The 22,852-nt window shown below is 49.5% G+C and overlaps 2 protein-coding genes across 2 annotated transcripts in view; one reads left to right on the top strand and one right to left on the bottom strand.

Moving 5' to 3' along the window:
* DNAH1 (dynein axonemal heavy chain 1) overlaps window positions 1–22,852 on the top strand; it is a 69,896-nt gene that overhangs the window by 34,163 nt on the left and 12,881 nt on the right. The window contains exons 33-54 of the mRNA XM_065642266.1: window positions 41–227; window positions 339–430; window positions 902–1,056; window positions 2,740–2,917; window positions 3,204–3,398; window positions 4,236–4,355; window positions 4,977–5,135; window positions 5,425–5,529; window positions 6,678–6,818; window positions 7,309–7,469; window positions 8,168–8,325; window positions 8,462–8,635; window positions 8,989–9,027; window positions 10,102–10,280; window positions 11,102–11,332; window positions 12,631–12,827; window positions 13,520–13,655; window positions 14,888–15,096; window positions 15,863–16,034; window positions 16,378–16,569; window positions 17,076–17,186; window positions 17,979–18,164. Coding sequence (XP_065498338.1) covers window positions 41–227; window positions 339–430; window positions 902–1,056; window positions 2,740–2,917; window positions 3,204–3,398; window positions 4,236–4,355; window positions 4,977–5,135; window positions 5,425–5,529; window positions 6,678–6,818; window positions 7,309–7,469; window positions 8,168–8,325; window positions 8,462–8,635; window positions 8,989–9,027; window positions 10,102–10,280; window positions 11,102–11,332; window positions 12,631–12,827; window positions 13,520–13,655; window positions 14,888–15,096; window positions 15,863–16,034; window positions 16,378–16,569; window positions 17,076–17,186; window positions 17,979–18,164 — 3,477 coding nt within the window. The remainder of the gene's footprint in view (window positions 1–40; window positions 228–338; window positions 431–901; window positions 1,057–2,739; window positions 2,918–3,203; window positions 3,399–4,235; window positions 4,356–4,976; window positions 5,136–5,424; window positions 5,530–6,677; window positions 6,819–7,308; window positions 7,470–8,167; window positions 8,326–8,461; window positions 8,636–8,988; window positions 9,028–10,101; window positions 10,281–11,101; window positions 11,333–12,630; window positions 12,828–13,519; window positions 13,656–14,887; window positions 15,097–15,862; window positions 16,035–16,377; window positions 16,570–17,075; window positions 17,187–17,978; window positions 18,165–22,852) is intronic.
* On the bottom strand, window positions 19,144–22,452 carry LOC135992940 (HAUS augmin-like complex subunit 3). Its single transcript, XM_065642442.1, has 4 exons — window positions 21,253–22,452; window positions 20,645–21,084; window positions 19,784–20,000; window positions 19,144–19,395 (listed from the first exon to the last, which is right to left on the bottom strand). The coding sequence occupies exons 1-4, from the start codon at window positions 22,450–22,452 to the stop codon at window positions 19,144–19,146; spliced, it is 2,109 nt and encodes a 702-aa protein (XP_065498514.1).

Genomic DNA, 22,852 nt, shown 5'->3' with positions numbered 1-22,852 from the left:
GGCAGGATCTTTGAAGTTCTGAGTTCTTAAATCTTTGCAGGAGCTGATCTGCCTGCGGGCTATCAGGGATGCCAACATACCCAAATTCCTACAGGACGACCTCAAGCTCTTCAGGGGTATTGTCTCAGATTTATTTCCCAAGATCAAAGAAGAGCCTGTTGATTATGGTATCCTGGAAGAAGCCATTCGCAAATCCTGCATCAAAGAGAATCTGAAGGATGTTGATGGTGAGGAGAAAGGCCCTCCGTGAGCTCCCTCTGGGCCTGGGCTGTTAGTCCAGCACCCTGCGCTATGAGAGAGCTGGTCCCAGACCCTCTCTGCATCATCTTCCTTTACAGGTTTTGTGACTAAGTGCATCCAGCTCTATGAAACCACTGTGGTTCGTCATGGCCTTATGCTAGTGGGGCCAACAGGCTCTGGGAAGACAAAGGTATGGTTGAGATACTGTGCTGGCCCCTGCAACCACCTATTGATGCAGAGGGTTGAGCTTCATGGAAGACTTGTACTGCGGTAGTTCCAGCTTCTCTGAGACAGAAGTCAGGGGACCAAGATGCTGCCTTTTAGCGCTGATTTATAGCCATAGGGAAGTATATTTGTAGCTCATTCTTTTGAGTTGGGAGATTAGACTGAGGCTTATTAGATCTGCTGCAAATTTCTAAGGCTGAGACATACTTTGACATCTTGAGATTCTTCAGGCCTCTTGCATAGATGATCTAACTTCCTCCTCCTGCATCTGGATTATTTTATTTCTGTGAATACAGCCAGGCATCTCCTTACCATGACATTATCCTTCACTCTGTCTCCTTTCTTGCTGCCTTTTGAATACAGTTGCTGTGAGAGCGAGTGGCTTTGTCATTACGGAGCCGTGGCAGCTAACTCTCTTGCTCTCCTGCTTTTGCAGTGCTATGAAGTGCTGGCAGCTGCAATGACGTCACTGAAAGGTCAGCCTGCAGCCAGCGGTGGGAATTTTGAGGCAGTCCGCTACTTTGTGCTGAATCCCAAATCCATCACAATGGGCCAGCTTTATGGAGAGTTCAACTTGCTAACGCATGAGTGGTAAAGTACAAAACCCGCTTTCCTTCCTTCCAGACGGGAAACGTTTTTCTTCTGGTCTTGAGCGTCCTCTCTTCAAGGCTGAGAACAGTTTAGGGTAGAGGCATAAAACCAGAAGCGATCAATTCCTTATCCTCAGCAAGCCACAATAGCCAGTCACGGCGATTTAAGCTGACATCTTTTATTGTGCGCTTGGCCCGGCTGCCAGCACATGCCCAGACAGTTACTGCAGCTCCACTGGCAGCATTAGCTGCATAACAAGAAATAATTCAATTGCTTTGGAGCACATGCCCCTGCTCTAAGATACAGCAGCTTAAAACCACTTGTTTTGCTTCTGAAGAAAAGTGACCTCTGTACTGCGCACTTGAATTGTTCTGTATAAATACACTGGTGGCCTTGAATGATGAGGGATGACTTTCAGGCATAAAGGGGCATTTCATTCCAGTTACCAGGGCTCCTGCTTGCTTCTGTGGTTTGGAAGCAAGAGCCAATAGCCCATTTGCCCTCTTGACAGCCAAGTCCTACTGCTTGTGTTTCCATATGTGACCTGAAGTTGACTTTGCAGCTCGCTTTATCCAGAAGCTAAAGTGTGAGAAGCGGCGTGAATCTCCCTTTGGCTCTGTCACCCACCGCTTGCTTGGGGACAAAGCTAAAGACCGTGTTCTGTAAAACCAGCTAAACTAAATAAATATGAAACTAACTGCCCTCTAGGAAAGGTGCAAGCAAATGAACATTACTGATGCTGAGACCCAGAGCTTCCCAGCCTGGGCTCTGGTGTGTCTTTACTGAAGGACATTTTATAGGATATTCCAGTCAAGTTTGACAGTTTATTTATGATGTAACTCTACGCAGGGGCAGCGCACAGGCACGTCAACATGACAAAAAGAAAAATACAGCAGCCATGTAAAATGTATTTACAGACAAATCCGTCTGTGTTAATCAGCTGAGCTTTAGAACAGACTGTTTTCCCTTGGTCTCAGTAACAATACCTTGGCATTCACTAGCACTATGAAATAACAAATAATCATTTAATAATGGGAGTGGAGTCCAGGCCCTGAACAGAAATTGCACTCCAGGTTTCCATGTGCAGATTAAGTTCTTGCTGTCAATGGTCAGCGTTCCTTGTGTGTCTGCTCTCTTGTTCACCAGCTCCAGCACCACCTGAGTTCATAGGCAGCTGAGCATGGGGAACTTAAGTTACAAAGAGGGTCATGCTCTTTATGTTGGATTCACCCTCCTAACCTAGAGTTACTCAACTGAAGCATCTGAATTAGCAGAGTACTTGTCCTGAGTCTCCCTTTGCACTTGGTGGAGAAAAGGAGGCACCTCCATAGAGCAGGTAACCCACCTATAGCCCAAGTGGATGCTGGCAAGGCCTCTTTGCTTTTCACTGAGGACAGAGATGTGAAAGGGAAACTTGGAATTTTATAGTTAAATGACATGAAGTCCAGATCCTAACGCCCAAAGAAATTGTCTCATGGTGCCACTCAGGCTTAGGTGTATGTCTCAGTAAAAGAAAGAATGAGATGGACCTTTATGCAGCTCATCAAGAAGTGAGGCACATGTGTCCTTGGACACATGAACCAGAGTAAGATTCTGGCTCTGTTGCCTTATATGGTGGAAACTTTGCCATTGATTTCAGCAAAACCAGAATGAGCCAAGCCCTGCCTTCCTCCTGCCTTCCAGGACAGATGGGATCCTTTCCTCACTCATCCGGCAGGGAGCTGTGGCCACTGACACCGTCAAGAAGTGGTACATGTTTGATGGGCCAGTTGATGCTTTGTGGATTGAGAACATGAACACGGTGCTGGATGACAATAAGAAGCTGTGTCTCAGCTCGGGGGAAATCATCAAGATGACAGAAGTAACTCATACCTCCCACTTTTGCTGCCTGTTTTCTGTTTTCCTTCCTCCCTCCTGGAACAGGCTTGCCTTTGACTTTCTACTTGATGCCTGTGATGGGCTTGTATGGAAATGAGTGTCTCAGTGGCAGCCATGTGTTGGCCAGACCTCTGTGGTGCTGCACAAACACAATAAAAAGAGGGCTCCTGTAACAGAGGGAAAGATTTCAGCTTCACCAAATTATACTGAAAGATATATCAGAAGTGATCAAGTCCTTATCCTCCTTTCTCTCCTTTTGCAATTTCCAGAGCATGACCATGATGTTTGAAGTCCAGGATCTGTCTGTTGCTTCCCCTGCCACAGTCTCCCGCTGTGGCATGGTTTACCTGGAACCCAGCATCTTGGGGCTGGAGCCCTTCATCGAGTGCTGGCTGCAAAAAATCCCAGGCGTCATAGAGCCCTTCTCAAAGCAGCTAGCATCTCTCTTCAAGAGGTTCCTCAAGGTGAGCTACTATGCTGTTCCAGCCTTTCCATGGCTTGGAGCTTGTCAGCTCAGATATCAGCCAGCCCAGACTTGTCAAAGCCTGGATTTAAATGCCATTGTGGGAACACTCCAGACTACCAGTATACAAACTGTCCTGTGAATTTCATGGGTTTAAAAGATCACTGATCACTACAGATGTGACTTAGTCTTGTTGGCCATTATAGTTTGTTTTATTTCCTTTTAAAATTATCTTCTGGACAAAATCATCCCTGGTGCAAAGCCATTGCTGAAAATAGAGTTATTCCAGGGGAGAAGTTGTAAGAGCAAGTCTGGTCATTTCTACTCATCTCCTGCGCCACTATTATAATGAATAGCCCAGAGCTGCAAAGTAAAGATCATAGAATCATAGCACAGTTTGGGTTGGAAGGAACCTTCAAAGCTCATCCAGTCCCACCCCTGCCATGAGCAGGGACATCTTCACCCAGATCAGGTTGCTCAGAGCCCAGTCCAGCCTGGCCTGGGATGTCTCCAGGGATGGGGCATCTATCCCTGAACATGAAGAAAGGTCTGAAGGGAGCAAACCATTTAACAGCAGCGATGGCACAAGATGCACGTCACTGTTGCACAGAACCAAAAGGCAGGCCTAGAGGTCTCTTGCGGCTAAGCCTGAACCAAGTTGTTTGACTTACTTTTCTCCAGTCAATATGCTGGTACTCAGGATGCAGCATTCTCAGTCACACCCTCCCTGCTAAATGTAGCCTGCAGGGAAGTGAGGAGAAACCAGAACTCTGGAAGGTAAAAGCAAAGTCAGGTGTGTTGGATGGTGACAGTGAGCTGTTCCTTCCTCTCCTTACAGGATGCCATTGGCTTTGTCCGGCGGTTTGTGAAGGAGATAACAGCCTCAACAGATGGTAACCTCACAAGGAGCCTCCTCGTGCTCTTGGAATGTTTGTTTCAGCCTTTCGTTCCTGGTGAGGTAGGATTTTGCTGCTGTCACTTGGTGTGCACCTGTAACTCTTAAGGGCAGTAAGTCATGCAGAGGGTTAGTCACTGCAGAAGGAAATGTTGGTGCAGAAAGGTCAGACTGTAGTTCATCTACATGGCAAAAGGCAATACAGCATCCTGCCAAGCACAGGCAAACCTGGAAGAGTGATGCTTTGCCCACTGAAAGAGCAAAAGATAAACTCCCTGCCTACCAGGCTGGAGGGAAGAAGTTTGCTTTTATTTGTAGCAGAGGGAATTTAAAAATGAGTAGAAAGCAAAGATCAGAGCTAAGCAGTGATGCACTTCAGATTGCAGGTCTTTTGAGAATTAGTATTGAAGAAGGCTGGACAATTTTCAAATTTAAAAACCAAAGACTATATTCTTCTCCCAAGCTTCTGTCGAGTGACATTAGTTCAGCAAGGGGAGTCTCGCAAGTACACCAACGAAACAGCAAGCTTTAATCCACAGAATGCATTAACAAGGCCTGTGAAAAACTGGCTAGAAAAAGCTACATAGAAGCCAAGCAAAATTATGAGCACATTAAGAAGAGTCTGTTTTTTGTGTACCTTAACTATGCCTGAGAATTTTACTTCTGCTTTTGTCTGGTTCCCAGGGAGTTAGGAGGATTCCCCAGGAGAAGATAGCTCGTATTGGAGAGCTGATTGAACCCTGGTTTATATTTGCCTTGATCTGGAGCGTGGGTGCTACTGGAGACTCCCAAGATCGCACGGCCTTCAGCTTGTGGCTGAGAGAGAAGATGGCAAAGGAAAAGGTGGGTAAAGGAAAAGCAGATCCTCTCTTATTATAGAGGAACTGGTAATAAGGAATGGGTATCAGAACTTCTTGAATGTCTGGAGGCTTTGGATGGGCTGCTTCTTGGGATCTGGTGTAACAGGTCTGCTTCGAACTTCAAGGCCCTCCTGGAGCTAGAAGATCTGGGAGAGAGACCTGACGCCCCTGTTTTAGGCAGCATCCTGTTAGTAAACTCTTCCTTGCAGTAGGGCAGATCCTCCTGTGAATTTGCCGTGGCAGCCAAGTTCACCCCAGCTTTATTCCCACAGATCCAGTTACTTTTCCCAGAAGAAGGACTGGTTTATGACTATAAACTGTACGATGCTGGGCTTAGCAGTCCTGAAGAAGATCTGGATGAGGAGGTCATTAAGGAGGTAAAATATTTCACTTTCAACCCCAAGCTGGGAAATTTGCAAGGAGGGATCAGGAAGCAACACAGTCCTGCCAGATTTGGTAGGATTTTCTCATCAAGGGTAAATAAGAAAGGGCTATAGGAACCAAGTAAGAATGTTTAAAATGAAATGAAGCTTTTCGTTGAAGGAAGAAAGCAGTTTCTTGCCCTCAGGGTTATGAAGCAGATTTTTTGAATCTGAGCCAAAGGCTGGTCAGTTCAGACCTGAGTGCCTCTGCCAGTGCTCAGGAAAGTGAGAGGGTTCTACAAGTGTGGCTGCCAGAGGAGGACAGGGAGAAGCTCAGATGGAAAGGTCTGCCTTTGTCAGAAAGCAGTGCACAACAGCTCAAGAGCTGTGTGCAGCAGTCTGGAGGAGGAGCAAGGCAGACAAATATGCCATCTTTTTCACGGGGGATAGCAGAGCAGTAGGGCATGCAAGGCCCATCTGACTGACAGTCACCAGCCCCTAGGCTGAAAGACAAAAAAAAAAAAAAGGAGGAAAAATGCTTCCCCTTCCTGAAATTGGAGTCAGAGCTAAGTAAAGAGCCCTACGTGAGCGTCAGATGCTTAGCAGAAGCTGCCAGTGTTGACTCTGTGGGAAGGTCACATGGGGTGCTCAGGAATGCGCATTTTCTCAGTGTTCTCCAGCACATCCCTGATAAAAACCTCTATCTCGCTTGTGTAGTGGGCTCTGGGAGGTTAGTCTGGCGATGGCAGCAGATATGAAGATAGGATCCAAGCTAAGCCCTCTTTGTCCTCTGCTGTGGGGACATTTATAGGGTAGGTCAGCTTGGGACAGAATTCCCATTCCTGGAAAGGTCACAAGTGCTCCGTAACCCTTTGATCCCAGTTCTCAGATCAGAAGGCAGATATGTTGCTGCTGGGGCAATGATCTCTAACTCTTGGGCTACCTCCCTCCTGAAGGAAGTGAGTCAGGCACTCACAGCATTACTGTGCAGAAAGGTAGAGGTGGCAAGAGTAGACAGGGGTTCTGGAAAGCTCAATTCCTCATCGGAATCTGAACTACTACACAAGGAGCAGTGGTGGGGAAAACTCAGCAGAAATACTGGTCTTGTATTCCCATAGGGGATAGATGCAAGCACCCCCTCTAAACAGCCCCATACCTTTCAGGTGTGCTGGGAGCCGTGGCTGGACCCTACGGCAAAGTTCACCATGGTTCCTGATACCAACTTCTGTGACATTATTGTGCCCACGATGAACACAGTCCGAGTGGCCCATCTGCTGGGGCTTTTGCTCACCAACCGTAAGCCAGTACGTGCCCAACCTTGTCTTTGATTTTTTTCTTCAAACTTGTTCTCTTCAACAGGGGCACCTTTTCTTCTCCCAGTGCAGTCAGAACCTAACAGCTACCTGATACTTTGAGATTACTTCCCACTCTTATGGATTTGTATGTCTCTGCTCAAAAGCTGTGCCTAAGCAACAGGAGTTCTCCGTTCAGTCCCCAGGCACCATGCCAGTGCCCCAAAGGAGTATGAACACTCAGTTATTCAACCAAAATGCATCGATTGCTGGATAGCCCATCACCATCCCTCTTTACCTGTTCCCTGTGGTTCCATTTATACTTCTCTGGTTGGATTGCTTCCACGCCAAGAGATCTGTTACCTTGAACAGATGTCCCTACTGAAGCAACGAGCCTTCTGGCCTCCCCCAGCCTTTGAATGCCTAAGTGAGGAGTAACCTGCATTTCCTGCAGCGAATGTCAGAGAGCTGGGAAATGCAGACTGTCTGCTTGTGCTTCTAGGTTCTCTGCATTGGTCCCACTGGCACAGGGAAGACTCTCACAATTACAGACAAGCTTTTGAAGAACTTGCCTCCCAGATATGTCACCCACTTCCTGATGTTTTCGGCACGCACCTCTGCCAACCAAACCCAGGATCTCATTGACAGCAAACTGGATAAGAGGCAAGTTTCCTTTCTGTGTTTGCAAAGGCAGTATCCCTGAGCTCAGTGTTTCTATCAACTTGGCCAGTTAGTTTCATGGCAAGACCTGAAGAGGTCCCAAGTACATACAGCTATGGGAAAAAAATAGGAAACACAACAAATCTGAGCTGGGCTTGTGTGAGCCAGTAATAACTTGATACAGTGGCAAGAAAGTAAGAAGGATTAGTGAGGGTCTGTAAAAGTTGCTCCAATTCTAGTTATTCCAGAAATACTACGTTTCACAGTGCAGGTGTTTACAAACCCTGGTGTGGGATCTTTATAGAAACTGATGAGGGGAGAACATGTGGCTGCTGACCCCAAATCCCACCTCCCATGGTTAGCAGCTTCCCGTTTTCGTCCCTGGTCAGCTGCTGATTTGAAGTTTCCAAAAGGTTTACAGGCTCAAGCTTTGCTTTTATTTGCACCTGTATATTCATTGATATTGTGCATTAGTAGACAAAACTTCACTCGTGTTTGGAAAGAAGCCAGTGCCTCAAATGTTGTGCTGGAACTTTTCTGTGCAAAGGCCCATATAAAGGGGTATATGGAGTGTAAGTGCAAGGATGGCTGAAACTGCTGACCCAGGAAGCCTCTGGAGAAAAAACTGCTTTTGGGTCAAGTTAGGAGTTACACTGCAATAGGAGTTTTCCCACGTCCTTATGTGGCTTCTGTCCTTACAGGAGGAAGGGTATGTTCGGGCCTCCAATTGGGCGGTACTTCATATTTTTTATTGATGACTTGAACATGCCTATGTTGGAGACATATGGTGCTCAGCCACCCATCGAGCTGCTGCGGCAGTGGATGGACCACGGGGGCTGGTACGACAGGAAACAGATCGGTACGACCCAAATTATTTGCTCAGTACTCATGGCAAAAGTTGGCCTGTTGATAGATGTGCATACCTGCTGTGGAGATGTGTGGCAAGGGGTTTTAGCTATAACTTGGCATTAATTCCTGATTTTCCACGCTTCAAGTTACCTTTAAGAGGCTGGTAGATATCAATTTTGTCTGTGCCATGGGACCTCCTGGAGGAGGAAGGAATGCTGTCACCCCACGCTTCACCCGCCACTTCAACTACCTGTCCTTCACAGAGATGGAAGACAGCAGCAAGAAGGCTATCTTCTCCACCATCCTTGGCTGCTGGATGGGTACGTTCTGCAGACAACTGCCACCTTCTCCTGATGTTACAAGTCAACCCGATGATAATAGAGGTTGGAAGGGAGGGATTAATATTGATGATCTGATAAAATTTTTGGTAGCTGGAACTTGCATTAGTTTTTTTGAAGATGCTTTTTGGAAAGCGTTGTTTGAATCTTAGCAAATAGTCTCAGGGCCAAACTCTGCTGGTGCAAATCAGCAAACTTCAGCTTTGGCCGTCACAGTTTCATAAGCTGTCCCATAGCCTAGGCCTTTCAAAGAGGATTTTGTTTGTGATGGGTGTTGCAGATATCCTTCACCTCAGCAAGTAAAGTGGTAACTCAGGGTTTTTGTCTTCTTCTAGATGGACTCCTAGGAGAAAGAAGTCACAGAGAGCCAGTGCGTAAGTAAGAGCAGAAAGATGTGAGAGACTGTGAACAGAACAAGCTGATGGGCACAGCATGGTGTAGCTTACCTGTCCTTTCAGCAGACAGACACTTGCCCAGACAACAGCCTTCTGTGGAAGCAGAGCCTTCTGTTACTTTCCATCTGCTGCAGCCTGTGGACAGCTGAGCAGGGAGGCTCTAAGCGTGGTGCTGCAGCCACCCAGAAAAAAGGGTTCATTGGAGTTAAATGAGTGCTCTTATATTTGACAGGGTGGGAATTTAGGATCATCTTTGCAAATGTGCCCTCATCTGCAAATCTGCTGGTAGGAAGGAGTGAGAATAGCGAGCTATGAGAAAAGCAAAGCCTAGCTCTCTGAGTGCTTGCAATATTCACAGAAATCAGTACCTGACTATGAGCTCAGGGGCACACTGAAGCATCTAGCCATATTTTTAAAAAAGTAAAGAATTTTGGAAATAATGCAAAAAAAAAATAAAATGCTACGGTATCAGAGGAGTGTTTATAATGATTTGGATTGGAAAAAAAATATAAGAAGTAGTTTATTTGCTTAAAACTGGCAGGTATGTTTAAATCTTATCAGACTGTTGCATAAGAAGTTATTCCTCAGTGGCTTTGCATTTGCTGAGCTCAATGGATTGCAGGGTGGTTTAGCTAAGAGGACACTCACACCTTCTAGCTTAAAAGCAGGTGAGACTCCACTGAGGGAGGACTATAAGAAGGGAGAAGGAAAACCTGCCTGTATTTCAGGTAGGCACCAACTACCAGTCTGGCAGCGTCTCCTCTCCCCTTGAGGTGCACGAAGTCTTAACACTGCAGAATTGTCGTGATACGTTCTCTTCCCACATTTGCTTCCCTTGGGTTGGAAACCCATTGGCAAACTGTCCGCTGCAGTGAACAGGTGCTTGGTCAGGTCCCCACGCAGTCTCTGCATAAGAAAACAGAAGAAAAGTGTGTTCTTGGCCAAGTCCTAGTGACACCTCTGGCACTCAGTGCCACCCATCTGCACTGGTAGGACCTTCTCAACCCGGAGTCACTACCTTGGCATCATCTTCACCTTTCTCTATCTCTGCAGCAGAAGCAGTTGCAGTCAAAGACTTGAATGAGCCCTTGGTTGATGCCACTATTGGTGTGTATTTGACCATCACATCCCAGCTGCTGCCTACACCAGCAAAGTCACATTACACCTTCAACCTGAGAGACCTCTCTAAGGTGTTCCAGGGCATGCTCATGGCCGAGCCTGGCAAGGTGGAGGTGAGTCCTCCCATCAGCACAGCCGTGCACCCTGGGGAAGACCAGAATAGTTCCAGTTCAAGCCTCATTGACAGGCCTGCAAACAGGCCTCAATTGCTTGTTGAAGCTACATTTTGGTACAGTTCAATGAATGTGGTGGCCTTCTCTTTGGTGATATTGCCAAGTACCAGTAGTAAAGAGACCCCCCTCCACCACCCCAGCCCTTCCTTGGCGTGGAAGCAGATGAGTGGCCACAGGGAGTCAATATGACACAGCCTGTCCATTCAGGGCTGGATGGAGCCATAGGGGACCAGACAGGGGACCATGTCGGGACAGAGGCATTGTCCTGTTACCAGCTTGTAGCAATGGAGTCTTGTGCCCCTTCAGCTCTCCTGAGGACCTTGCTCTGGCTCCAGCCTAGCCAGCAGGGATTGACTTATCACAACAAGTACTTTGGACCCTAGTTCTGTGCTACACCTGAATGAAAGGATCTTTCCAAAAAAACATAAGAACTTCTGAAAACAGTAAAAAATAAACTGGAGGAAGATAAGGACAAACAACATGAAATTTAAGTCTCTTAAAGAAAGCCTGACATATGGACAAATAAAGGGGGGATTAGCTGAAGCTGTAATGAGCTCTCTGCAAAGCAGCTGTTTTGAGAGGGGTTGTTTTTGAGAGGAGAAGGGAATGCAGCTTCCTCCACCCAGTTTTCTCCGCTCCAGCTGCTACTAGCAGGAGTGGAGCTGGCCACATGCCGGGCAGGAACCAGCTTTCCTGACAGTCAAGCTCTTAATACTTCTCTGCTTCTCTCATGGGGGTGTTTTGCTGGGATTTCCTGCCAGAACAAACTGCAGCTGCTGAGACTGTGGTACCACGAGAGCTGCCGGGTCTTCTGCGATCGCCTGGTCAGCAAGGAGGACCGGACCTGGTTTGACAACCTGATGAAGAGTATGATGGAGGATTTCGACACCACTTTTGAGGAGGTTGTCCCCTCTCAGCCAGTTCTGTTTGGGGACTTCATGGAGCCAGATGCCATTGTCAAACAGTATGAAGCAATCGACAGCCAGGAAAAGGTAAGGACCCAGAGAATCATGATGATGTGAGCTATGTTCACATCTTCCAAGTCTTCTGCAAACAAAAGAAGACCATTAATAGTAACCACGGGGCTGCTTGAATTGAAGGTGTCTGGAATCACAAACCCTGCAAGGGCTCTCCTGTGAAATCCTACCCCAGATATGGATGGTGGCTGCATTTGGTGCGATGGGACGTTGAGGTGGAACAAGCTGTCTCCGCATTGCTATCCTGGAGGCAGCCTGCTATGCCAAATCTCCCAAGTGAGCTGCACTTGGGACTGAAAAGTGAAATTTACTGGAAAGAAATGGCACATTGCCCCCAAACAATACTACTTTTGCCGTTAAAGACTTCACAATTGACCTTTACAAGTAATTAATGTTACTGCCAGATTCCCTGTTGGAGAAGATACTGTGAGTATTTTGGTAGTGATAATTAAGCAAAGGCAATGAGCAGTGTGGTTTGCACTCATTATCAGAAACAGGTGATTATCCTGTTGTCTCTCCTTTTGTGATAGCTGTGTGGCAGGGACTGGTAATTAACTGAGCTTTCCAATCTCTTGCACAAAGTGGGTAGGCCTGTCCCCCACCGAGGTGAGCAGGGCTGAGGCAGCCAGGCTTACCAAACCGCTGCACTATCCACTGATGGGCGCAGGACTTTAGCGCATCAGCAGGGATGTCGGCGCTGTAGGAATTCCGGCTGATGTTGCTCGCTCAGGTTCATAGTGAGGTTGCTAAGGGGGTAGGACCAAATCCCATATGTCTTCGTACTTCATCTCATGCTCTCGTCTGAGGGTGCTGTTGACGAGAGCCCTGGAAAGGGCAGGAGAGACTGTTCCTGTGCTGTTCTGTGTAATGGCTGGACTGTGAGGAGAGCGTGCTTTTCTGCTCATCCACAGCCAGCAGGGTTTTCTTCCAGAACCTGCCCTTTCCAGCCAGGATCCTGATGCGGCAGCAGGCGCTGGTCAGCTATAGAGTGAGGAAGCTCTCTCAGAGGGAAGCCCTGAAACAGCATGGGTCAGGCCACCATAAGCTATTTTATTTTTAACTATGCCTTGCTGTTTCTCTGGACAAACAGCACTGTTGGGAGCAGCAGACCTTAGTCACTTGCCTGAGTTAAAGGTCACCGTTCAGCAGCTCCTGCCACCACCGCTCACTGAATTCAACCCAGCTCCTCTAAGAGCATGGAGCAAGGAGACCCATCACCTCCTCGCCAGCAGCTGCTCCCAGACCCTGCTGAGCACCCAGCTCTGCCTTCCAGCTTTTCTCTGGTAGCCACAATTGACTGTTTGTGCCCACAGCTGAAGGCGGTGATTGAGGATTACCTGGAGGAGTACAATCAGAGCAATACCCCAGAGCTGAAGCTTGTGCTCTTCATGGATGCGATACAGCACATCTGCCGAATCAGCCGGATCCTGCGGCAGGCTCCAGGGAATGCTCTTCTCCTGGGTGTTGGGGGAAGTGGGAGGCAGTCTCTCACCAGGCTGGCATCTCACATGTAAGTAACGTGCTCCTGTGCATATATTGTGCAGCAGAATCTCTTTTCCTGCCCTTCCTGCTACTGGTTACATGTTTTACTGGTTGCTGACTCTTCAGAGCTCTCAAGAGCTAGGGCTTAGTTAATGTGCACATCTACACTAGAAAAATCTTTCCTGGAAGCTGGGCAGCAGGAACACAAAGACAAGAGTTACTAGTTACAAGCGATCAAGTGACACTGGTAGCCTGGCAAGTAGGACCCATGAGTCTTGAGAGCCAAGAGAACTCAAGGGGGAAACGTGAAGGGCCAGGGAACTAGGCTGGGAAGCAAATTCTTCCAGCTCTGAATATGTGGTGTGATCCTGGGAAATGCAGCCATGGTTCCCAGGGGCAGCAGCCTCTGGGGTCAGCATCACAAAAAAACCCACGTTCAGTTGCTCTCTGCACACTGAGGCACTGGGCTCAAGAAGCGCTGTGATTCTGTGAGCTCATGCAGTTGTACTCCCGGTTTCTAGCTCAGATATCTCTGCTTTGAGTAAAACATGGTCTTGGGTTGGTGGCTGAACACGCACAAGGACAGGCGTGTGCTCAGGACTCATTGCAGGAAAACAACTTGCTTGAGACTTTTCCCCTTGAGTCCACGACACATGCTCAGGATTGATGAAGGAGGAGATTTTAATTCGATGTAACTCCACAGGCTTTTCTTTCCTTTAGGGCAGATTATGAGTGTTTCCAGATCGAACTGTCCAAAAATTACGGCATGACTGAATGGCGAGATGACGTGAGGAAGATCATGATGAAGGCAGGCATTCAAAGTCTGCCCAAGACATTCCTGTTCGTAGACACACAGGTACAACAGTATTAGCATGGTGGACTCCATCTAAAAAGGACTCAGAAACACCTCTCTATGCTCAATAAATCCCCCTAAAGAGGGTTGAGAATCTTGGTACAAACCAGGCATAACTTGTATTTCTTTAGTAGCCCACCTTCATCATCTTACAAAAGAGCTGCAGGGAAACTAAAGGTGGAGCATCTGTTGCTAGAGGGACTGTAGAGCTGTGTGTGGGTGGGCTGATTCTTGCGTTGCTCAGGAAAGCCTCTTTCTGCTCCATCCAAGGGTTTGGTGGAATGGAAGCTTTGAGACCCAGCTGCCTGAAGCTAAGCACTATGCTGAATACTGATGCTAGAAGTCCTAAACAACATCATTCTCTTTCTTTTCAAAGATACCAGTAGATTTAGGGCCTTATGCCTGCTGGTTCCACAGGATAATGTTGGCTTGTTACTGTAAACTGTAACTTGCTAATGACTAGGCCAACTTCTGGAATTCATGGTTATGTTCCCCACAGGCTTTTTCACTGCCTTCATTAGCACAGGAATGAAGGCCCTTCTGGCAGTGCCCTCAGCAGTGAGATGAGCATCTGTCAAATGCTGCTTGTTCTTGCATCCTCATCCCTGCAGTGAGAAGCATATCTGGGAGAAGCGGGGCGTGGGAGGGTGCATTTACTCAAGTAGATGGATGCTGTGTATTTCTGATTTAGCAAAGGTGGAGAGGTGAGTGTAGCTCTGCAGGGAGATCATCCCACAGACTCTGACACATCCCTACAATTACTCTTGTCTCCCACATCGATGAGCTTTAACCTAATAGCAAAGTGTTCTGTGCTGGAAGAATGAAGACCCAGAGCAACCTGGTGCCTGGGGTCTGGTTGCAGAGTCACAGAATCACAGAATGTTAGGGATTGGAAGGGACCTCGAAAGATCATCTAGTCCAATCCCCCTGCGCGTCAGCAAGCGACGCCCTGAGTGCAATTTGTCTGTAAGGAGATAGTGAATGGGCAGGAGACTTGTTCTCAGACACACACCCCACCCCTGAACTGGCTGAACATGGCTGTTCCATTGGAAATGCTGGGCAAGGTCAGAGTATGCTTTACTGGATCTGAGAGATCACAGAAGTGATTTCTTATAGCAGAGGCTGAGGGCTAGATTTACCTAGAAGTGATCCCCATGGCATGTGGAGGAGACATGACTATTTTATGACTTAAGAAACTGCTTTTTTTTTTTTTTCCTTCGCTATCATCTACTTAGATAAAAAGTGAATCCTTCCTTGAGGATATCAACAACCTGCTCAACTCAGGTGACATTCCCAATATTTACAGCCTCGATGATGAAGAAAAGATCATGACAGCTATGAAGCCTGTTGTTCGAGATCTAGGACAGCAGCCCACCAAGGCAAATCTGATGGCTGCATACACCAGACGGGTTTACAGCAACATGCACATGGTCCTGTGCATGAGGTACAGTTCAGGGATAGGACTCCACCCTGTTAATGTTAATTATTCCCTCCTTGGCCTTTGCCTTGCATCACTTTGTCATGGGACCTTTGTTTCCAAGCCCCTGACTTTGGAGGAGAAGGTTTGCATACCACCTTCCCATAGGACTGCAGACTGTTTTTTTACACTTTGCTGGTTTCAAGATGAAGTTTGAAAAGTTTCGGAAAATAATTATATGTGATCCAGATTAAATACAAGCTTCCTCCTCCTTCATGCACCGTTGAGCTGTTTGTTACAAAAATATCCTGCTTGAACTGGGAGCTCAGTGGCACCATGTTTACTCATTAATCTAGTGCACAGTCCATGAGCAGCTTGCTTGCTTGTTTGCAGGAGGGCTGCCAGAAGGTGCAGGGCATTCTCAGTGCAAGTACCAGTGGAAGAACTGGGGTCCTGATTTTGGTCTGGTGGTGCAATCTCTGCATTCGCCTGCTTAAACTAGACTTCAGATCACATTTACTTCTTACCCTTCAAGTGTTCTCCCTAGGGAGGGACTCAGAAGACATCATCCCACAACCATCTTAATAATTCCAGTATATCCCCAGGACTTCCAAGGAGTGAGGTGCAACATGCACAGAACTTTCATTCCCTGTTTCCCTCCCTGCTTTTTCCTGAGGTATATTCCCTTCCTTCTTCCTCTGTAAGAGTTCAGAATGGTTCTAGGGAAGTAGGAAAGCTGTTTTATCCTTGCATCTATAGATAGTTCTCTCTTTTCTGGATGTCTTTCCCTCAGCCCTATTGGAGAAGTCTTCCGTGCACGCTTGAGACAGTTCCCCTCTCTCGTGAACTGCTGTACCATCGACTGGTTTAACAAGTGGCCTGCAGAAGCCCTGCAGTCTGTTGCCTCCTCCGTCTTGCATGAGATCCCACATCTCGGTGCCAGTACTGAAGACATCGATGGGATGGTAGGTGCCACACACAAAACACAGTTCTCGTGTGCAGAATGTGCTGTGTCTCTAGATACACAGACAATGGGTGCAGGACACACCTGCAGAAAGGTCCTACCCTGTAGCAGAAGTGTTTCATGGCAGGGTCATTCAAATAGAGAACCGGTTAGTTTTTGTATGCCTTGAAGTGGCCACGTCCATTTGTCACCCTGTCTCTGTGTGGTACTGAAGCTCTGCTGTGACTGTGTACTTCAGGCTCTCTGGACATGCACATGCCTTGTACTCTCTGTGGGCATCACACTGACTTGCCCACCACACATTCAGTACTGAATAAGATTGTTTCTTTCCTTTCACCTCATAGGTTCAAGTGTGTGTAGAAATCCATCAGAGCGTGGCAAAGAAGTGTCAGATGTACCTAGCAGAGCTGGGCAGACACAATTATGTCACTCCCAAGAGCTACCTCGAGTTCCTCAGCACCTTCAGTTCCCTGATGGGAAAGAAGAAACAGGAACTGAAGACAGCCAAGAAGAGGATGAAAGGGGGCCTGGACAAGGTTTGTCCCTCACACCCAGGAGAGGTTTGGACCCCCCCCTTACCTGCTCTGAGCAGTGTATTTATAGCTGGAGAGATGCAGTGAGATGCCCTACACATCTCCTGTGTAACAGGAGAAAACCCATGCTAAAGCAAATGAGAACTATGCCTTCTGCCAGGGCCAGTCTTTCTGAAGGTCTGTAACAGCTCTAAAAGAATTATGGTATTCAGGGACCACAAACCTCTCAGGGTGTTTCTTATTAACCTTTTAATGGAAAGCCCTATAACAGCAACATTGTTCTGCTGGCTGATTGCCATGAGCTTACAAAGTAATGCCCATCATGCAGGCACCATTAGGCACTGCTGTTCACAAGCACAGCACCAGCTTGTTGCTTAAGCAGGGACCAGGGCAGTACCTGCTTCGTAGAGCCCAACCCAGGGCAGGGAGCACCCCCTAGGGCAGCACAGCCCTTTCCTGGGGCTTTCTGTGGCTGCTGCCTGTGCTCTCACTCTGCTCTGCTCCCACAGCTCCTGCAAACAGCAGAGGATGTAGCGAGGATGCAGGAGGAGCTGGAGTCCGCCCGCCCTCTCCTGGCACAGGCAGCCAAGGACACAGAGGCAACAATGGAGCAACTGCAGGTACCACTGCTGGGGTCGCCTGAGCAGCTCTAAGCCCAGGCTATTGTTGCCAAAAGGGGTCGTTCCCCCACATCCCATCCCCAGGGAACTGGTCCAGCGGCAGCCTGCTGCTGCTAGCCCACACCTCAGGGAGCATCACACACAGTCACTTGTGCCAGTGCAGAAGAACTGTCCTCTGCTGGCTGTGACTGCCTTTCCTCCTCCTTGTGTTCTTTTCTGCCTATCTCCTACTGCAGGATGGCCAGACTGAGACAGAGGGAACAGACACTAACATCATACAGCTCTGCATGCTAAAGGGAAAGTGTCTGCAATCTCTTGTCTTCCCACATAGCTTTGGGGAGGTGGCCTGATCCACTCACAGGAAAAAAAAAAAAAAAAATTGGCTATATTCCACATCCCCTTGACACCTCCTGGTAGAGTTTTAACCCTGGGATAGACAGAAGTGAGAGTTTTAGAAACAAAACCCTCAACATATCTCGTTACTCCTACTCTTTGCACCCCTGTGCACCCTTTCCCTATGCTAAAAGGAAAAATGGGTAGAGCAGCTAATTCCTGCAGGACAGAGACACAGCCAGAGCTGGAGCTTGTGGATGATCTCTACAGGCTGACAAAATGCTCCTGCCAGCATGATGCAGAAAGGTGATCCTCTCCTGCAGCTAGGCCCCAGCATGTCTCTGCTGGAAGAAGACACACAGCCTTCTAGGACAGCTGTAATCCTTACCTAGCAAGGCTGAGCCAAGCCCAAGGGGTGCTCTGGCTCCAGCACACTTCTGAGGCTGTCTGATGTTGCAGGTGGACACAGCTGTGGCTGAAAAGACAAGAACCGCTGTGCAAGCTGAGGAGATGAAGGCCAATGCCAAAGCTCAGGCAGCTCAAGCCATTGCTGATGATGCTCAGAAGGACTTGGCTGAAGCCCTCCCAGCCCTGGACGCTGCTCTTGCCAGCCTGAGGAACCTCAAAAAAAATGATGTTACAGAGGTAACTGGGTCAAGGAGGAAGGTGGTAGGAGCTGGGTCTGGTCCTGGACAGCCACTCACTTTGCAGCAATAACCCTTCTATAGGCTTGCAGCATTCTCAACCTTTTCCAGCATCTCTGTCCATCCCCCGGAGCTCACACAGTGGGCAGCTGCCCATGCAGCTTCTCAGCTTCACAAGCAAAGAGTTTTGAAGGGCAGAGAGGCAGCAATGGGCTCCTGGGTGTTCCTACATGTTGTTCCCAAATTGTGCCCGAGAGGGTGTTGAGGGGAGCTCGCCCCACAGTGCTTGTCCATGAGGGTCCACAGTGCAACCCCGAGCGTTGGGACAGACCTGGCAGCATGCTGTCTGAACCAGCAGGCTCTTTTGAAAGGGGATTCACCACAGGCAGAGAAGAGAAAGAGGCAATGGCTGGTGGGCTAACTTGAAGGAATACTGGCTTGAAATAGGACAGTCAGAGAAAGGAGAGTGATTCTGAGCCTGGCGAGTGTCACAGCCTGTAGCCAAGAGAGGTACTCAGCAAGTACAAGACTTTGCCACACAGGGCGTAACAGCTGTGGAGGGGAGGGACAGGCTTATCGCGCTGCATTTGTGCATAACAGACCTTTTAATTTCCCACAAAACATACAAAACTCCTTTCCCCAGCAGGTGGGGAAAGACACAGACAGTGTCAGTCCCCTTGCCCCCAGCACCCTTCCTCTTGTAGAGCTGGCATGAAGAGTCTCCTGTCTATGCAAGGCTTCCAATGCCAACTCACAAGGTGCACTAATTTCTTACATACCATCTAACCCACCCAGCAGCTTCAAGAGACTCTTCATTTAAGGAATAAGCTCCCTGCTGCTTTTAAGCCCAGCTGCTGGGCCATGACCCAAGTAACCTGTCACAGGAGCCAGGACCACAAGACTTTTCCCATAGTCCAGGATTATGACCCAGCCCAACCAAAAGGGGACACCACATGGCAGGGAGCAAGCATCCATTTGACCTACTCCTTTTCATAGGGTTGCTCTGTTATTGGCCCTTCAGAGAAAGCTGATACCTGCTTCTCCAGCTCTTCCACCACCTCTCTCAGCCGATCCTCATTGCAGTAAAAATACACATAAAGGTTGCGCTCTGTCTGCAGGAGAGGGCTCTCCAGAGCTCTGCGCTTGACCTTCAAGTCACTCAGGAGGTCTACCAGCATTTGGCAGAGGTTGTCCTGCATGGTGCTCAGTTGCTGCATCAGCTTGGTGATCTCCTGAGGGGCAGAGCCCAAACACATGTGAACATGCAGAAAGAGGGGGATTTCCTCCCACCCATGGAACAGCTCAGCCCACCAGAAACAAACTGCCCACCTGGCTCTGGCCTCCAGACACACCAGTCCAAGGAACAGACACAGCTTACTGGGCCAAGGCACCCCAATCTCTATATTTAGTGTATGTGAAACATGGTGAGAATCACCTTTGTCCCTCAGCCTCACTGGACATCTTCTGAGACAAGGCAAGAATCGGGTCAACCTCCTCTCCCCCTGTGGGCTGAGAGGCTGTAAGTTCTGCCCCTGTACCCCGGGAGGATGGCACAGAGGGCTCTGGCTCCCAGGCCTGTGACACCCAGCAAGGCCCAGTGCAGCAGGAGTGCTTGCTTACCGGAGAGGAGAGCTGCAGCTCGTTGGAGCTGTTGTACAGCAGCCGGTAGAGCGCCTCTGTGAAGGACTCCAGGGCAGGGAGCTGGGACATAGGAGCTGCCAGCTGTGCTTCCAGCACCCTCTGGTCCTGAACCAGCTGGGAGCACTGGGCTGCCAAGGTTTCATAGCTACGGAAGAGCTGCTCCTTCTGATCTTGCCCCACCAGCATGTCCCAGAGCCTGCAGGAGGAGACAGCCAGTCAGCGGCGTGAGCGGTGTGCCAGTGCTGAGAGAGAGCAGTGCCCAGGGGACATTGTGCACTGTGGGACTGGGATGTAAGCAGCTGTGGGGCAATGAAGAGAGGACAGCCACTCCTGGTGAGCAGCCCATGTCCTGAGGTCTGGGAACAGCAACATAAAGGGCCAGGCTGGCTCAGGAGCCAGTCAGGGACTCCTTGCTGGTGGACACCAGCACCAGCTGCTCCAGGGCTGGGCAGGGAGGACTGAGAAGCCTGCCAGTGCAGGACACTCAACCAGAGAAAGCTCTTGCTCCAAGGACTTTGTGCTTCCTTCTGGCCCAGCTCTCCTTCTCCATGGCTGAACACATGCCTCTACAATGTCCACCTTCACACCCTCTGTTCTCTGTACTCATTCTCTTCTCCAAGCCCATGCTTTGCTGCATCAGCCCTAGCCACCCAGGAAGAAGCAGATGCCATCTTCTGGGGAATTTCACACCACTGTGGAGTTGAGGTGGCTCTGCACTGGCAGAAGAGCACTGCTAGACCGTCTGGTAGCTTGGGTCTGCTGCATGCCTCTTCCCTTCCCATGCCACCTCCTCCATGTCTGGTTTGTTCCTCTTGCACACACACACACACAGGCCCTTACCGTACAGCAGAGAGGTCTTTGGGGTCTATCCATGTGCGTGGACAACTGTTCTGGGAGGAGATGGCATTTCTGAAGTATTCCTGCTGCTCCTGCAGCCTGTTCTGGGCTTCCCTCATAGCAGTTGCCATCTCCCCCAGCTGAGCAGCCCTCTGGTCCAGCTGCTTTCTCTCTCGTTTCAGCTGGAGCTCCAGCAGATCCAGGCGGCTGTGCTGGCTCGCCAGCCACGCAGCCGCCTTCTGCTGCCTCCCCTCGATGTCCTGCAGACGGGCATCTTCCAGGCTGAGCTGCCTCTGCAGGACGGGCAGGCAGGAGAGACGGGCCTCTGCCCTCAGCAGGGGTGGCAGCTGGTGGGTCAGGGTCTCCATAATGTCGCAGCGCTGGGCACGAAGCTGCTTCTCAAGCGCGGCAGCCTGACACAGGAGCTCTGCCTTGACGGCATGCTGTGCAGGGGGATGACAAGACAGGCTGGTGTCAAGGTGCATTGCTAGCTCTACCAGCCCCTCCTGCCATGTCAGCTGTGCTCCAGCATTGGACAGGAGGAGGGACTGCCACAGCGCAGGCAAACCCTGCTGCGGAGGGTGGTGGAGGAAAGGAAGCACTGGCCCTACCTGGTTCTCCTCGAGAGCTTCCAGAGTCCTCTGGACCCACTCCAGTGCAGCACAGTTGCCCTCCACTTTTGCTGACATGACAATAACCTCCCTCTGGGCACAGATACGTGCTTTCTCTATTTGGCTCAGCTCCTTCCAGTAGCTTTCTTGGTCTTGCAGTAGCTCATCTCCATCAGTCCCAAGGCTTTTTGGAATTATTGTTTGCTTAGTGTCCATTGTCTCTGTGGCTTCTTGGCTGCCATCTCTCTCCTCATCATCCTCCATGCTCAACACCTCTCTCCCATTCCTGCCCTCAGATAGCAGCTCTGCCCTCGAGCCTTGGACCAGCATTCCCTGGCTTGCTGGTGCCGCCGGCCATGGTGTCTTTGCATACTCTTGATAAGGAGCTCCTCTTGTTCCTTCCAGTATTTCCCAGTCTGAGTCCATCTGTGTCCCAGCCTCCAGCCTTTCCTTCAGGCTGCTTTCTCCCTGTGCACTTGCTCCCTGAACATCTGAAGCCTGGACGCTCCCCGGTAGGACCTGCTGGATGAACCTCTGAAACGCATCAGTGGCCTGTTGTTCTAGCTCCATGTAGGGGCCGAGATCCATCTCACACATCAGTGCTGGTGGCCGGCCCTTCCCCTCATACCACTCTGCCAGCTGCTTTGCAGCCTTGCTGATCTGGCGCAGAACAGCACTCGTTTGGAAGATCTCCACTTCCAGGTCCGCCTGAGCCTTCTTCAAGTCCTGCTGCACCACTTTCTCCTCCTCCTCTAAATACCTCAGCTCCCGCTGCAGATTGGCTGTCAAAACCTGCAGCTTGTTGTGCCGCCAGAGCAGTCGGTCACGATAGTCCTTCAGCTCTTGAAGCTCCTGTCGCAGGGCCTCCTCGTCCTCTGGTATCGTGCCTGGGAGCTGTGGCACCTGGAGGCAGGTCTGCAATGCCTGCTCGAGGGCATCGCCTTCCAGAATGGGCTTGCCTGCAGCCAGCAGGGCCTCGTAGGCTTCCACCTCGGCCGGGCTCAGCACGTTCTCCTCACTCACTGTGCGGCAGAACCAGTCGAGGAACTGCTTTGTCTGAGGGCAGTCAAAGAGCCAGTCAAAGTCCTTCTCACAGAGGCTGTCTGCATGGGGGTAGAACAGCCTCAGCGTCGCCACAAACTCTGCCCCTCCATTGACTGTGTCTGGTGGAGAGGCCTCAGAGTGTCCCTGGCTGAGCATGGCAAGGGTGGTCAGCACTAGAAGGGATAAAGGAGTCATCCTTAAGGGTCCTGACACCCACAGCCATCTCGAGGGTGCTGCAGCAGCACTCCTAGCTGCCTGCTTTAGGAGAGACTCAAGCAGTCCCTCCACAAGGGCTAAGAGCAGCTCATGGGCTGAAGCATTGCTACAGTGGGGTACAAGATAAGAGAGCCCTCAGAGCAGGGGAAAAAGCCTGTCTGTGCCCCGTTCCCATCCAGCCTCCTCCCCAGGGCCACACAGATCCAGCTCCTTTGCCAAGACATCTTCAGTCTGCAAAACACACCTGGCTCAGCATCAGGGACGGCTCTTTCAGCCTACCTGTAGTTCGCTCCACGCCCTTTCTGATAACCAGCTTTCCCTTCAGATGCCTCTGCCCTTT

The sequence above is a fragment of the Caloenas nicobarica genome, chromosome 11 (assembly GCF_036013445.1).
Source record: "Caloenas nicobarica isolate bCalNic1 chromosome 11, bCalNic1.hap1, whole genome shotgun sequence".
Classification (NCBI taxonomy): Eukaryota; Metazoa; Chordata; class Aves; order Columbiformes; family Columbidae; genus Caloenas; species Caloenas nicobarica.
Note: the sequence above shows the minus strand (reverse complement) of the source record. Positions and strands in the feature narration are given on the sequence as shown.